The 16,624-nt window shown below is 48.1% G+C and overlaps 1 protein-coding gene across 1 annotated transcript in view; it reads left to right on the top strand.

Moving 5' to 3' along the window:
* PRKCH (protein kinase C eta) overlaps positions 1–16,624 on the top strand; it is a 272,113-nt gene that overhangs the window by 81,663 nt on the left and 173,826 nt on the right. The window contains exon 2 of the mRNA XM_051826092.2: positions 5,761–5,824. Coding sequence (XP_051682052.1) covers positions 5,761–5,824 — 64 coding nt within the window. The remainder of the gene's footprint in view (positions 1–5,760; positions 5,825–16,624) is intronic.

Raw genomic sequence — 16,624 nt, 5'->3', positions numbered from 1 at the left:
AGTCAAAAAGGGAAAGGATTCTCCAGCCAGAAAGACGGCCTGCCCCAGAGCAGCAAGCAGAGAGCTTCAGACAGGTGATGTGTGACTCCCATCCTTTTGACGACATTTCCCGGTGTGCTGCCTGACCCGTAACACATCTTGTCACTCTGTCAGAATAAATGAAATGCCATGCCTTCCTGGAGAACGGACAGAGGCTGCAATGCAGATTGTTTGTCTTTGCAGTGGTGGGGAAAGCGTGAAGACAGGAAGGGCCATTGTGTCCAGGGCGAAGGAATTTGGGCGTTGTAGAAGGGAGAGGACGGGTTGAAGGAGACGGTGTTGGGAGGACAGGTGGCCAGATTTTAATATTTGAAAACTGTCATTGGCAGCAGAGGACAGAAATAGAACTAGGGATAGAGCAACCAGATGGAAAGCCGTTGCCAGAGGCCAGGTGACACACGGCAGTAGGGGTGCAGAGACTTGGGAAGTGGACTGAAGGGTGCAGTTATGGTACATGCAGGGAGCCCCAGCTCCTGGTGTGGCCCGCCGAGGCAGGGGTGTAGACAGGTGGGGCTTAGTAGTGTGGGATGGAGATTTTCAGAGACGGTGCATGCCAAGGTGCTTTTAAAATTTTTATTTTTAAAAAAATTTTATTTATTTGAGAGGTTGAGTTACAGAGAGAGAGAGGAAGAGACAGAGAGGCCAGCCTTCCAAATGCTGGTTCACTCCCTAAATGGCCGCAGTGGCCGGAGCTGAGCCAATCTGAAGCCAGGAGCTTCTTCCAGGTCTCCCACCTGGGTGCAGGGGCCAGGCACTTGGGCCATCTTCCACTACCTTCTCAGGCCATCAGCAGGGAGCTGGATTAGAAAAGGAGCAGCCGGGATACCAACTGACACCCATAGGGGAAGCCACTGCTGCAGGTAGAGGCTTAGCCCACTACGCCACAGTGTTGGCCTCACCAGGGTGCTTTCCAAAGGTCCTGGAAAATGGAATGAAAGATAATTGTATTTTTTTAAAAAAGATTTATTTATTTATTCAAAAGTCGGAGTTACACAGAGAAAGGAGAGGCAGAGAGAGAGAGGTCCTCTATCTGATGGTTCACTCCCCAACTGACCACAATGGCCAGAGCTGCGCTGATCCGAAGCCAGGAGCCAGGAGCCTCCTCCAGGTCTCCCATGTGGGTGCAAGGGCTCAAGTACTTAGGCCATCCTCTACTGCTTTCCCAGGCCACAGCAGAGAGCTGGACTGGAAGTGGAACAGCTGGGTCTCGAACCCACGCCCACATGGGATGCCTACGCTTCAGGCCAGGGTGTTTAACCCGCTGTGTCACAGCACTGGCCCCAGATAATTGTATTTTGGTACAAAAGTTTTCTGATCTGTGTCTAGATTTTCATAATACACATTTTTCATGAGCTTCATATAGACCACTCATGTGTATGGCTTCCAATTTTTTTGTACCAAAATATGTTTTAATTCTATTGCTTACAAACTAAAAATTTTGAAGAATTTATTCATTCTGCTTACTTGAAAGGCAGAGAGAGAGAGAGAGAGACAGAGAGAATCCCCAGATGTGTCAACAACCAAGATTGGGCCAGACCAAAGCCAGGAGCCAAGAACACAATTCAGGCCTGGGTCTCCCAGGTGGGTGGCAGGGAGCCAAGTACTAGAGCTGTTACCTGCTGATGTACATTAGCAGGAACCTGGAATGGAGAGCAGAGCTGGAGCCTGACCCCAGACTCCTCCATGGGTGCAGGCATCCCAAGCAGTGGCTTAACTGCTGTGTCGGCCGCTGGACTCTCCACGAGTATTTTGCAGAGCTTTCTTGTATGGGATCGGGAGGTCTGTGTTCCAGACAGAAAATGAGTCCGACTCCACCCCTGTCTTCAGACCACCCCCTCTTGTTGAAAATCCCATGATATTCCTTCCTCCCAGTCCTATCCCAGAGTTGAAAGAACTCAGACTAAGTTTGAAATCACAAGTCTGGATCTTCCCAGCGGAAGTCAAAGAGGACTGGGGGCAGCAAGATGTAAGGCTGTCAGGGAATGGGAAGGAGGGAGGCCGAGAGAGAGAAGGGAGGAGGGCCACAACGAGGGGTGTCCCGGAGGCAAGGGGGAGACAGATTCAGGCAGAAGGCGTTGCTAAGCAGGTCATGTGCTGCAGAGCTCAGCTGAGACGGACACAGGCAGGTGCTTGGAGTTGATGGTAGGAGATGTGAGAGCGACAGGGTTGTCTCGGCACTGGAGGGAAGCAGAGAGTGGGATCGTGGGGGGGGGGGGAGCATGGCTGGGGGATGCAGTCGTGAGTGCCCCACTTCAGCTGACACTTGGGGCACACGTGGTAGAAAACCCTGCTCAAGCTGGATGTGCAACGTGCAGCCGAATCTAGGGAGACTCCGAGTGCTCCGTTGAAACATCGTCAAAACCTGGTCTCTGTCTCTCAGCTCTCGTAGGTCTTGAGCACAGACCCCTATCTCCCAAACCTACACACGAGGGGCCTGCCGAAAAGCTCATGGAGGGTCCGGAGTGGGGTGGAGCAGTTAGGCCACAGCTTGGGATTCCTGAACCCCATGAAGTAGTGCCTGGATTCCAAGTCTCAGCTCCACCTTGCCTGTGGTTTCCTGCTAAGGTACAGCCTAGGATACAGGCAGACGATGATGGCTCAGGTAGTCGGGTCCCCGCCCCTCAACGCGGGAGGCCTGAATGAGTCCCCAGCTCTTCTTTGGCGTGACGCTAGCCCAGTGTGCTGATAACACTTCCACCTTTATGGCCTTCCAAGTTGAAGTTTAGCCCAAGTGAGGTCTCATCACTCCCTTTTAGATCCAGCGTTGTCCATTGGATCTCCTCGGATTCTGTGCCCAAACCTGAATGAACTGAGGGTGGGGAGTTGGAACGACTCTGAGAGCCAGATGCGGGGAATGTGCCAGCTCCAGTCGAGACATCCAGCTCGGGGGGATTCACGGCTCTGAGTGGCTTGCCTGGGTAACCCGTGCACTGGGCAGCCAGGAGCAGAATCCCAGTGGGGCCGTGTGGGCTTCCAAGGGGGAGAGGTGGTTCTACAGGAAGCTCACGTGCTGTTCCAGAACCTGCAGTGGGTGTCCTGGCTAGAGACACAGTGTCCGCCAGAGCTCTGGAGGACGGAACTAGGGCGAGGAGTGGAAACTATTGATCTTGTCGCATTTCTGCTCACGAAGATCTTTCTGTGGAGGACAGGAGTGTTGAGCGGGTGAGTTGGCCGTCATTGAGGGTATCCAAGAACCTACTGTGGATACATGAGAACAACCCACCGGCATTTTGTAGATAGAATAGGTAACGTCTAACACCACATTTTTTTCTGAGCTGTTTCTCTGTGACACAGTAAAGAATATACTTTTACATTAAAACCTGATCCACAGGCAGGGGTTTGAGCTGGTGGCTGAGCCTCTGGTTAGGTCGTCCAAGGTCCCACATTGGGGTGCTTGAGTTTGAGTCTTGGTTCTAGCACCCAGCTCCAGCTTCCTCTTAATGTACACCCTGGGAAGCAGCAATGGTGGCTCAAGTAATTGGATCCCAATTACTTTTGGGACCTGGGTTGAGTTCCCAGCTACTGACTTTGGCCAAGCCTAGCCCTGGCTGTTGTAGTCATTTGGGGAGTGAGCCAGTAGATGGAAGATCTCTCTCTCTCTCTCTGGGAAAAAAAAAAAAAAACAACTAAATAAAACCCTTTTACATGCATTTAAAACCACAAACAGAAGTTTCATGAAATAGTGTGCTTTTGTGTCTCACCTTGGTGTGTCATATTTTCTGTTGCCTTTTTCTTAAAAAAAAAAATCCCCGTTTTGTGCAACCCACCAAATTGTTTCCAGGTCCCTCTAATGAGTCTCCAGCTGACGTTTGGAAGATCCTGTGTGGAGGTTCCATGTCTTAGCCCTGGAAGGACAGGGCTTGAAGCTGGCATTTGAATCTCACTTCCCCAGCACCCTGGTGGCGTGGGTGGGAAGTCAGAGTGGCCTCTTGTACCTGTGAAAGATGTGGATGCCACGTGATGCAGGCGTGGTGCAGTCTCCTGCCGTCAGTCCAGGCAGCTGCTGACCCTCAGGTCGAAGGCGAATATCCCTGCAGGCTGTGGGGCGGTGCTGGAGGGACGTTATGCTGGAGTTGGGCTGCAGGATGGCGGAAGCGGCTCCCGCCACCCTCAGTCTGTCTGCCTGCAAGCTCCCTGCGGTTGCTCCTGTGCCAGCAGTGGTTGATGTTGTGAGGTCGAATGTGTGTGTCTGTGTGTGTTCTCTGCCAGCCCTTTCTATCGAAGGTGAGGGAGTGGCTTTTAAAAATAACGTATTTTGGACTTGAAGCAAGTCCAGGCAGAGTGGAGACAATTAGAGACCGAGATCCTGTTTAGTCACTCGCCTGAGAGCTCTGTGTGGAGATGGGTTCCGGCAAGGTTCCCGAGTGGTGTTCGGGCAGTGGAGGGACATTGTAAGTGAGCAAAGTGGGGGTGCAGGCAGCTGCTTTGAGCACAGAGTTTCTTACTTTAGGGCAGCACACAGGAAGTGGGGTGTATGCAGAGAGGCTGCTGTGCACAGAGAGCTTTCAAAGTCTACGAAACAGGTACCTTGAGCCGAAAAAGTTTATAATCAAGGGATGATAAAATAAAAAGTCAAGGGTGATGACCCAGGATAAGACCAAGGCATTTGGTTGGGGCCGGGGGGAGCTTTGCTCACCTATGGGTGCAATTTAAACAGCAAATAGTACTGCTCAGGGTCGTGAAGATCACATGAAATGCTGAGTCATGACACCGCACACTTGCTGATGAGACCGTTGGTGGGGGCGGGGTGGAAAGGACCTTGCCCAGGTCACAGCCAAGTGCAGCGTCAGACTGGCCTGGTGCAAGAGCTTTCTTATTTACACTGACCAGGCTGTGCAAAATGACCATCCTGGTCTAGACTCAGCTTTGACCCTCCTCTTTGGACCCATGAAGCCATGGGCGCAGCTGGCTGTTTGCTTTCAGGGCAGTTGTAAATTCGTGTATTTGAGTCCACAGAACTCGTGGCAAGGCTTTGAGGTATTCATGGGTAGTCAAGTTTTTAAGCAGTCAAGTTTTAAGCAGAAGGTGCCTGCCTGGCTGGTGGGATCAGCAGGGGGCTGTGCCTTCCTAGCGCCTTGCTGTGTTGAGGGCTTGGAGGGGAAGGGGTGTGTGTAAGGACTTGAGGTTGCCTCTTTTGCAGAGTGAATGACATGGTATCTCAGAAGATGTTGAGACGCTCACTAGGAGTCAAGAGTAGGGGGTGCAGGTTCCTAAGGTTCCTTCCCTAGTGGTGCCTTAAGGTTGACAACTTTGGTGGAAATGCATAGGAAGAGATGCTACGTTTTATTCCATCAGTAAAGATTGGCAGTTGACTACGCCACATTTGCTCATGGCCTGGCGTGTTGCCCTGATTTCTGTATTTCATTTTCTTGCCATGTGATCTGATAAAATGCTGCTCTTCTAAGTGGTGTACATAAACTATGGGTGTTTCAAAAGCAATTGCCCAAATATATGAGTGCTTCTCTGTTATCATCAGGAGCCAAAAATGGAAGAGAATAAAATTTTGAAGCTCTGAAAAAAATGTGGTTTCTTTTAGATTTGCTTTTCAATCTTTACACTTTCTTGAGTTTTCACTTATTTCCTTGCCAGTCTGCTGTTTAATGGGAGGCACAGAGTTGCTTTATGACTATAATTTACACATCTAGGCTTCTATTGAAGGAATTAATTAAGGCCCACACAAAGTGCTTTCATATTAAAACAAATTTTTTTTCTTCTTTGTAGGTGGATCTGGAACCAGAGGGGAAAGTATTTGTGGTGATAACCCTAACGGGAAGTTTCACTGAAGGTAAGAATAAATTTTGGGTGGTTTCTGATATATGTCAAATAATAGGAATTTCTATTGTAGAAATGTTAAAAAAGCATTTTGGGAGTGGGCATTGCGGCATGAATTAAGCTGCCACTTGGGATGCCCGCATCTCCTACCAGATCACCAGTCTGAGTCCTGGCTGGTCTGCTGGTCTCTTTCCTATCCAGCTTCCTGTGAATGCATGCTGGGAGGCAGTAGGGGACGGCCAAAGTACCTGGGGCCCTGCCGCCTATGTGACAGACCCAGATGGAGCTCCTGGCTCCTGGCTTTGGCTTGGCCCAGCTCTGGCTGTTGTGGGCATTTGGGGAGTGAATCAGCAGATGGAAGATGTATGTGTGCATGAGTGTGTGAGTGTGTGTGTATGTGAGAGAGAGAGAGAGAGAGAGAGAGAGAGAGAGAGAATCAGTCTTCAGTTGGGCTGGCTGCTGTTTTGTTGCCTATTAGTGACTTATTTCCATTGCCAGATAAAAATTTGCCAAAGGCATTGTCTGTGGAAGATCTCGCTGAGTGTTTGTCACCCTCGCAGCTGCATGGGGTTTTGTTCTTGGGTTCGTGTCTATTCAGCTGTCCTTCAGATGTTGAGTTCTGTGCCAACCCTTTCCTTTGCCTCTGAATGTCTACGAAAGAACTTCAGCGAGCATGTTCTCTTCTCTGTCATCTCGGTCTCCTTCTCATCCTGTGAGTTGCTGCTGCCACACTTCCCTGCCCCTGTGAGTGTTTAAAATGAAGGTAAAGTCCATACGTGGTCAAATGGAAGCTCAGAAGTGCACAGTTTGAACTTTGATGAATGCCTACAGTGCATAGCCAGCACCCCAGTCCAAGATCCAGACCATCTCATTCCTCCGACAGCCCCCTGCACCGGGTCGCGTCAGTCCTGCTGCAGGGTCCCTGCTCTCGCCGCCTCTGCCCACAGATTATTTCTGCGTATTCTAGAAGTCTGTATCAATGGAATCATGCAGGATGTTCTCTCTTGTGCCTAGTTTCTTTCACTCAACATTTCTTGAAACAGCCATTCGTATCACTGTATATATCAGTATGTTATTCTTTTTATTTCTGAATAGTATTCCACTGTATAAATAGAGCACTGCTTATTTACCCATCCTCCTTTGGGCGGGCTTTTGGGGTCCTTCTTGTTTGTTATCTATTAACAGTGATGCTTCTATGAATAGTCTGTGTGCATACATTTTTGTGGATATACACTTCCATTTCTCTTGGGTAAGTACATAGGAGTGGAATTGCTAGGTAACAGAGTGGGTATATTTAACTTGATTTAAAAAAATCTTCAAAATGGTTTTCTAAAGTGGTTGTATTGTTTATATTCCCACCAGCAGTGTACGAGAGTTTCCAATGCTCCACATCCTCACCAACAGTTGATATGGTCGTTCTTTTTAATTTAGACATTCCAGCTGTAGCCTGTGGATTTATATTGCATCTCACTGATGTTGAGCACTTTCTCATGTTCCTTATTGGTATTTCTGATTTTTTTTTGTTTGACTAAGGTCAGTGCAAGTATTTTGCCTGTTATTTAAAATTGGGGTTTTTAAATTAGTATATATATGTATGTATATCTATATATGTGTGTGTATATATATATATTCTTTATGTTTTCTGGACACATATTTGTCATGTCTGACATTCTCCCATTCTGTAGCTTCACTTTTCATTTTTCTGGATAGAATCTTTGAGAAGACATTTCTATGAAGTCCCAATCATCAACCTCTTCTTTCATAGTTTGTACACTTTGTGTCCTGTCTACAAAATATGTCTACTAGAGAGTCATAGAGATCATCTCCTGTTTTCTTTTAGAAGCCCATAGTTTTAATTTTTATGTTTAGGTCTATGTTCTCTTTTAAATTAGTGTTTGTGTGTGATATGATGCAGGAACTGACATTGTTCTATACTCTAGCACTATTTGTTGGAAGACTTTTTTCCCCTCGCTGTTTAATCACCCTGGAGCCTTTGTTGAAAAGCATCTTGCTATGTATGTGAGCCTGTGACTGTCTCGTCTGTTCTGTTGACCTCTTTGTCCATCCTGAGGTCAATACCACATTGTCTTCACTAATGCTTCTTTATAGTGACTCTTAAGGTTAAGTAATTTCAGTTCTCCAAATGTTTTTTGTTTGTCGAGGTTAGCTATTCCTAGGATTTAGAGTTTTAACATAATTATTTATTTATAAATATTTGTTTGAAAGGCAAAGTGAGAGAGAGAGAGAGGAAAGAGAGAGACTGATCTTCCATCTGCTGGTTTATTCCCAAATTGGCTGCAGTGGTCAGGACTGGACCAGGAGCCAGAAACTCCATCCAGGTCTCCCATGTGGGCGGCAGAGATCCAAGTACTCGGGCCATCTTTCATGGTCTTCCAGGCTCATTAGCAGGGAGCTGGATCAGAAGTGGAGTTTCTGGTACTTGAACTGATGCTCCTATGAGATGTCAGTGTTGCAGCTGGTGGCTTAACCCACTGACCTTAACATCAGTTTTAGAGTCAGCTTACCTATTTCCACACAAAAGCCAGCTAGATTCTGAGTTGAAAATGTGCTGGATCTGTATATGAATTTGTGGAGAATTGGCATCCGAACGGTTATGAGCATCTTAAAAATCCATGACGTGGTGTATCTCTCCAATTATTAATGATCTTTAGTAATGCTCATCAATGTTAACACTTACCAATATTGTTTAATTTTCAATGTAAGCATCTTGCACATCCTAAGTATTTTGAGTCTTTTTTGATGCAGTTATAAATGGTGTTGAAACTTCATTTTGAAATTGCTTGTTGTTGACATGTAGAAATGAAATTGATTTTGTGTATTGCCATTGTATCCTGTGCTCTTACTAAATTCACTTAGTAGAGGTGGCCTTTTGACATAGCCATTAAGATGCCAGTTAAGACAGATTCCACTTGGAGTGCCTAGGTCCAAGTCACAATTCTGCTCTCAATTCCTGCTAATGCAGACCCTGGGAGACAGCAGGTACTGCTCAATTAGTTGGGTCCCAACTTCCTACTTGGACTGAATTCCCAGCTTTGTCCTGGCCCAACCCCAGCCATTGCAGATATTTGGGGGAATAACCCAGCAGCTGGGAGCTGTCTCTCTTTATCTCTCTTTCTGTCTTTGTCTCTGTCTCTTTGCCTCTCGAATGAATAAAAATAATAAACATTAAAATTTTAAAAATTTATTTATTTATTTGAGAGGTAGAGCTATAGACAAAGAGTGGAAAAGACACAGATAAAGGTCTTTTACCCGGTGATTCACTCTCCAAATGGCTGCAACAGCCAGAGCTGGGATGATCTGAAGCCAGGAGCCAGGAGCTTCTTCAAGGTCTCCTATGCAGATGCAGGGGCCCAAGCACTTGGGCCATCCTGCACTGCTTTCCCAGGCCATAGCAGAGAGCTGGATGGGAAGTGGAGCAGCCAGGCCTTGAATCTGTGCCCATATGGAATGCCAGCACTGCAGGCAGCAGCTTTACCCACTACGCCACAGTGCCAGCCCCTCTAGTAGACTTTTTTGTAGCTGTCTTAAGATACAATCATGTTGTCTTTGAAGTCTGAATAAAGACAGTTTATATTTTCTAATGTTTATGTTTTCTTCTTTTGCTTTTTCATGACCTAATACACACGGAGTTCCTTGTCTGATACTCAGTCTCAAGAGGGCTGATGTGAGCTGTCTGCATTGTATAGATTTATTTGCGTTATTGCAATTGAGGTACTCTAGTTTTTTGGTAGTTTTTTTTTTTTTTTAATTGAGTGACTGTTGCATTTTGGCGAAAGCCTTTTTTGTTCTTTTTTTTTTTTTAGATTTATTTATTTATATAAAAGGCAGAGTTACAGAGAGGGAAAGGCAGAGGCAGAGGCAGAGGCAGAGAGAGAGAGAGAGAGAGAGAGAGATCTTTCATCTGCTGGTTCACTCCCCAGATGGCCATGATGGCTGGAGCTGGGCCAGTCTGAAGCCAGGGGCTACGAGCTTCCTCCAGGTCTCCCACGTGAGTGCAGGGGCCCAAGGACTTGGGCCATCTTCTGCTGCTCTCCCAGGCCACAGCAGAGAGCTGGATGGGAAGTGAAGCAGCTGGGACTTGAACCGGTGCCCATATGGGATGCTGGCACTGCTGCATCACAGCACCAGCCCCTGTGGTTTCCTGAGATGATCAGATGGTTCCTTTCTTTAGTTTGCCGGTAGGTAGTTACATTACTGGCGGATCACCTTGAGTTTGTGGAGGCTCGAAGGGTGGAGCTATTTCACTGTTTTCTTTAGTTCTGGGGTAGATTCTGTAGTCCTGAGATAGGAGGTGTAGCTATTCTGGAACTCCAGTGGAAACCCCAGGGTGTCTCAAGTTCTTTTGAATTTTGTGAGACTCAATCTTCAAATCTGCCCCCTCCCCCTCCACGGTGGGGAAACAGCTGGAATCTCAATTCCTGTTTTCCAGCAGTCCTAGCTTTTGCTTTTCCTGGGCCTCTGGGACTCTCCCTTGCTCGTGCAGTTTAGGTGGAAGCGAGGATTTGGGGAGTGCTGTCCGAGGCTACTTCACAAAGCTTATGGAGACGTGGAATTAAGAGGTGAACAGGAGGATGGGCATTTGGCTCGGTGGTTAGGGTGCTGGCTGGGTGCCTATGTCCCATATTGGAGTACGTGGGTTTGAGTCCGGCTCTAGCTCCTGATCCTAGCTGCCTCTCAGTGAACAGATCCTGGGAGACAGCAGGCGGTGGCTCAGGTACCCTGACACCCAGGCGGGAGACCTTGACTGCACTGGCCAGGCCCAGCCCCAGCTATGGGGGGTATTTAGGATGTAGGCGAGGGGATGGCCACTCTCTCTCTCTCTCTCTCTCTCTCTCTGTATTTCTCTCACTTAAATAAAAAATGCATTTATTTTGGTGCAAAAAATCCAAAATTCATGTATACAGGGAGTCTCCCAAAAGTCCATGAAAATACATATTGTGGAAACAAAAAAAAAAAAAGCTTAACCTTTTTTGTTCCATTTCCATACGTGTTTTGAAGAGCCCTTGCGTTTGGAGGGTTTTCCCCCTGCGGCCTCATCCTTTCCAGGATTTCTTTCCGTAGTGAGCAGTCACCCGGTCGTCCTGAAGCTTGCTATTTCAGTGCTCAAGCCAAGGAGATGGTGACTTCCTACTGAAGTCCTGTCCCCCGACCCTGCGCAGCCCAGCAAGTACCCTGGGGGAAGCCCTGTAAGTCAGCTCTTACCCCGGGCAGCTCCTCTCTTTCAAATGTCCAGCTCCCTCTAGCCTGTGCCTGTTTTTTGTTGCTCTCCAGTGTCTCCGACCAGTTGTTTTAAAATGTACTTTCCAGGGGCCAGTGCTCTGGCATAGTGGGTAAAACCACTGCCTGCAACTCCGGCATCTCATACGGGCGCCAGTTCGAGTCCCGGCTGCTCCACGTCCCATCCAGCTCTCGGCTATGGCCTGGGAAAGCAGTAGAAGATGGCCCAAGTGCTTGGGCCCTGCACCCACATGGGAGGTTTAGAGGAATCTCCTGGCTTCTGGCTTCAGATCAGCCCAGCCCTGGCTGCTGTGGCCATTTGGGAGTGAACCAGCATATCAAGACCTTTCTCTCTGTCTTTCTCTCTGTCTATAACTCTACCTCTCAAATAAATAAATAAAAATTTTTAAAAAAATGTTTTTCAGATATTTTAAGTGTCTGGCAGGAGAGTTAGCTATCCCTCCATTAATGAATCTCATGAGTATTTTAACTTTTTTGTTTTTATTTCTTTGAAAGGCAGAGAGAAAGAGTGACAGAGAGCTCTCATCTGCTGGTTCACTCTCCAGATGCCCACAGTATCTGTGGCAAGACTGGGGCCAGAGCCAGGAGCTAGGAACGCAGTCCAGGTGCCCCACGAGTGACAGTGCTGACCCAAGCACTTGAGCTGTCAGTGCTGCCTCCCAGTGTGTGCCTGGTGGAAATTGAAGTCAGGAGCCAGAACCGGGACTCTTACCCAGGCACTGATGTGGGAGCAGGGTGCCCCCCCACCTCCGCCAAGGACACCTTTTGTGTAAGGAACACAAACTTCATGCATTTGATAAGTACAGCTTCAGGAATATAGTGATTCTTCCCAGCATCCCCACCCTCCCACCCACACTCCCCTTCCCCCTCCTTCTACCTCTCCCACTCCCAGTCTCATTCTCCACTAAGATCCGTTTTCAATTAACTTTATACACAGAAGACCGACTCTGCACTCAACGATTGAGCAGGTTGTCTTGAGTGCTAGGCTAAATGCCCCCCCACCCCACCGTGACGATTTTTAACCATGTACCTTAATGGTTTGCATGTTTTCATGTTGACATTTTGCAAATTGCTACACTTTCTTTGAGAAACAATTTTCTCTGCTCCAGTCAGTCAACCATTCCCCTTCCTGTGGGGCGAATTGTCTCCGTTGTTCATTCTTGCCTTCTTGGGCAATGTTGAAACTGCTAGAAACCTGGCATACTTTAACAGGAAAAAATTGTCCAGGTTGCAACGTGGGGGGCTGGCTGCCTGTTCTCATGTCTTTTTATTTCACTTGGTTTCTGGGATATACAAAAGAGCAAATGGGTTTGCTCCTAGTACAGTAGAATAAGCATTAGGGTCGTCATTGACCCAAGAGTCTCACAACGCACAAGGAAACAAAGTCAACTGAGGTAGGAAGAAATGCAAAGAGCAAAGAGGCCAGAATGAGGAGTGTGTGAGATTCCCAGCATGCCGATCTCTTCTCTGCGTGCAGTTACCAGGAGCGGTGAAATGAGGCCGTGGGGGTGTTAGGCCAGGTCTGATGGTGCTGCTGTCCGTCACGGGACTTCGATCTGTAGAGCTGTGCTGTCTCTCGGAGGAAACTCTACTGAAGTTGTGTCTTCCTCAATTGTTCTTTGGAACATCAGAACGCTGACCCTGGGACACACCTGGGCCTTCTCACTGTGTTTGTTTCTTAGTTTCAGTGATGAGAAGGACAAAACGGGAACGCATTTTTGGAGTGAGTTCTTCTGAGGTCATTGCGATTGTGTTCCTTTCAGAGCTGACCCTGAGTGAAATTGCACAACAGTATGCAGTACGAGCTCCTCTTGGGTGACTCCACCTCCTCTTTTTTCTTTATTCTTAATAAAGATTATTTATTTATTTGAGAGGTAGAGTTATGGTCAGAGAGGGAGAGACAGAGAGAGAGAAAGGTCTTAGCTACTCTTTTTCTCTTTCATTCCAGCAAGACGCCCAGAGATCTCTGGAGCCCTGGAATGTTTGCAGATGAGGAAAACAGGGAATTCATGGGAAGATTCCCACTAAAGTGACAGCACTTGGGGTGGTTTTTTTAAAGGTTTATTTATTTATTTGAAAGGCTTATTTACACAGAGAGAAGGAGAGGCAGAGAGAGAGATCTTCCATTTACTGGTTCACTCTCTAATTGGTCGCAATGGCCGAAGCTGCACCTATCCAAAGCCAGGAGCCAGGAGCTTCTTCCAGGTCTCCCACGCGGGTGCAGGGGCCCAAGCACTTGAGCCATCTTCTACTGCTTTCCCAGGCCACAGCAGAGATCTGGATCGGAAATGGAGCAGCCGGGACTCGAACTAGCGCCCGTGTGGGATGCCGGCACTGCAGGCAGCTGCTTTACCCGCGACGCCACACCCCGGTTTGGGGTTTTAATACTCTACCCCTCTTTACGGGGTTTGGGTATTTACAAGATGCCGGGAGAGCTACTTTATCCACAAGGAACAGACTTGTAATGTTGCAGATTCAGCAGTTACGGTGTCTGTTCTCGCTGGCCTTGTGGGTGCATTGTCCCTTCTGCTTGGCTCCTTGACTGGGTGCTCAGCTTGAGGTTGCGAAGTGCAGGTGCTTTGTTGAGTGCGGAGGCCGGGATGGCGCCTCTGTGTTTCACAGGAGAGGGAGCTGCCCAGGTGCTGTGGCAGCAGCCTGGGCCTGGCACTTAGAGCCTGCCCCCGGCTCCGCCGCATCCCTGGCAGCCGCCCTAAATTATCCCCCATTGTAGAGTGACAAGTTGGCTCCTGCAGCAGCTGGGGCTCTGGTTCCCTTTCAGGATGCTTGCTGAAGGCTTCCCACAGACAAGCCACAGAAGGTCAGGGCCGCCTGGGGGTGGCTGGGACACAGAGAGGGACGTGGGCCTGGCAGGCTCAAGAAATCGCCAAAGCTCAGAATGTTGGCTGCGCCTCAGATGCCACTTGTCCTGCGGGTCCCGTGATGTGTGGGGTATGCTTCTCTGGGGCGTGTTTGAGGGATGCTAGCAGGAGTCTCATCCCCACAGCGATCCTGGCTCCTGGCCACAGCAGCCAGCTCCCATCAGCCCCCACCCCCACCCCTGCCTCGGGGCTTCTGCGCTCAGCAGGTTTGTTTTCTCATCACTCCCTTTTTTTTATGCTGGAAACCTCAAGAATCAGACAGACATTTCGCAGCTCGGAGCTGGCTCTGTCTGTGCCTGTTTTCCTTTCGTGGCCTCCCATACGAGTTCTGCCAAGTAGCTCAGGTGCTGTCGTCGGAAAGCTGGCCTTTGAAAAGAGTGTCATACGTGAGGATGACACCTGTGACGGACAGGACTGGCACTAGGGGTTACTGATGCTCATCCCATCTCATGTTCTTCTTTTCCATCAATGATGCTGAACTAGCAGAAAAAAAAATATTAAATGGAAGATACGAATGAGAAATAACATGAGAAATACCTGTTAGGTGCATATCTGTGATCTCACCGTAGATTCTGGGGAGATAAACTTGTAGGAGTCTGAGACGCTGTCCTGAAGGCACCCTGCAGAGGTATCCTGGGTGCACTGCTGGGGGCCAGGTCCCAGGGGAAGGAATAAGCCCAAGGCCCCAAGTGGGCACATTGGGGCGGGGCGGGGGCGGCGGGGAATCAAGTCAGCCAGCAGGTCTTGGAGAACTCTTTGCAGGGGAGGTGACGTTTGAAGCACGATGAGGGATGTGCCAGGAGGGGCAGACGGCTTGTGTGGGGTGTGGAGGTGAGAGAACTTTGACAAGTGCCGGGAATGAGTAGTGTGCAGGTGCTGAAGGTGGCGGGGGATGTGAGAGAGCAGAGGCTGGACTCAAGCAGGAGCCTGGTGTGGGGGTTTGATGGCTGGGCCACTGTAACCATTAGCAGGGCCACCTGTCACTCCCAGAACAGTGGCAGGTTCACACCCTAAATTGCATGCCACTCTACATCTGAGCTAGGAGAAGATCTGGGGTACTGGTGAAGGGGTGTTTTTTTTTATATATGTGTCTTTAAAAATTTTTATTTTTAAAGATACATACTTTAAAATTGACATATAACAGTTATACATATTTATGGGGTGCAGTATGAGATTTTAATACATGTTTGCAATGTGTAAGGATCAGATCAGGGTAGCTGGCATATCTTTCACCTCAAACATGCACCATTGCTTTGTGTGGGGAACATTCAGCGATCTCTCTTCATTATATTTATTTTTAAGATTTTTTTATTTGAAAGAGTTACAGAGAGAAGCAGAGACTGACAGAGAGAGAGAGAGAGAGAGAGAGAGAGAGATCTTCCATCTGTTGGTTCACTCCTCAAATGGCCGCAACAGCCAATCTGAAACCAGGAGCCAGGAGCTTCTACCGGGTCTCCCATGTGAGTGCAGGGGCCCAAAGCCTTGGGCCATCCTCTGCTGCTTTCCCAGGTGCGTTATCAGGGAGCTGGATCAGAAGTGGAGTAGTTGGGACTCAAACCAGCACCCATTTGGGATGCCGGCGCTGCAGGCTGGGGCTTTAACCTGCTGCACCACAGCTCCAACCCCCTTTGTGCTATTTTGAAATAGTCAGTTAGTGTTTGTCAACCATAGTTATCACGCTATGCGGAAGAACATTGCAGGTTTTTCCTCCTGTCCAACGGCACCCCTGTACCCAATAACCTTGGCAAAGGGTCTCACACAGAGAGGAAGAGGATCTGGTCGCAGGAGTCTCAAGGGCGGGGAAGGGTGTTAGGTCATGAGACAAGACCGGTGAGGAGGGAGCCATTGAGAGACTATGCAAGTTGTGCAAGGGAGAGATTATTTTACGGTCCAAGCCGAGTTGGAGTGTGTAGGGACAGAGAGGAGGGGACAGCTTTGGGAGAGGTGTAGGCAGTAAAATCTACAGGAAGTGGCAATCCTTCGGATGATGGAGGTGAAGAAGGGGGAGCCTCAGATGGTATTTAGGTGGTGTCATATGGTCATTCATCAGGGACAGACATGGAAGTGAGAGATGATGAATTTGGTGTTGGACAAGTGGAGTTTGGGGTGCTTGTGGGACATCCAAACAGAGATGTCTCAGGAGAACTGGGAATAAAGTCTGGAGTTTGGCAAGATGCCGGGTCTGAAATACAAGGATACTTTTGAAAAGTTGTGGCAATGGCAATTAAAAGCTAAATTCATTTTGTTTCAGAAATTGTTTGAAACTCATGCATTAAAGAGTCATCAGTTCTTGAAAAATGCATATTATGAAAAAAAACTATGAATAGATTTCAAATTCTTTGCACCCAAATTTATATTTTAGTTTTATTTTTCCATGAACTTTCTTGAAGTATCCTCCTGTGGCTGTAGGTGGCAGGTGGAAGACAAGTGTGTGAGAAGACTTAGAGAAGATCAGGGCTGATGGGTGTTATAACTCCATGGTCCACCAGCATTTAAGGATTTCAGCTCATGGCTGACAACTTGTCAAATCAACCCAAATTGCGTTGACTGACTTAACGAACACTCATTCTGCTGATATTTTCATTACTCACGCAATAACACTTGAGTGCTTCCTGGATGCCAGAGACATTTCATCAGCTGCTTCAGCCTCTTCCAAATTGGCATCAACCTGCTGG

Source organism: Oryctolagus cuniculus, chromosome 20 (assembly GCF_964237555.1).
Source record: "Oryctolagus cuniculus chromosome 20, mOryCun1.1, whole genome shotgun sequence".
In the NCBI taxonomy this organism is placed as follows: Eukaryota; Metazoa; Chordata; class Mammalia; order Lagomorpha; family Leporidae; genus Oryctolagus; species Oryctolagus cuniculus.
The sequence above is the reverse complement of the archived record's forward strand: the minus strand, read 5'-3'. Positions and strand labels throughout refer to the sequence as shown.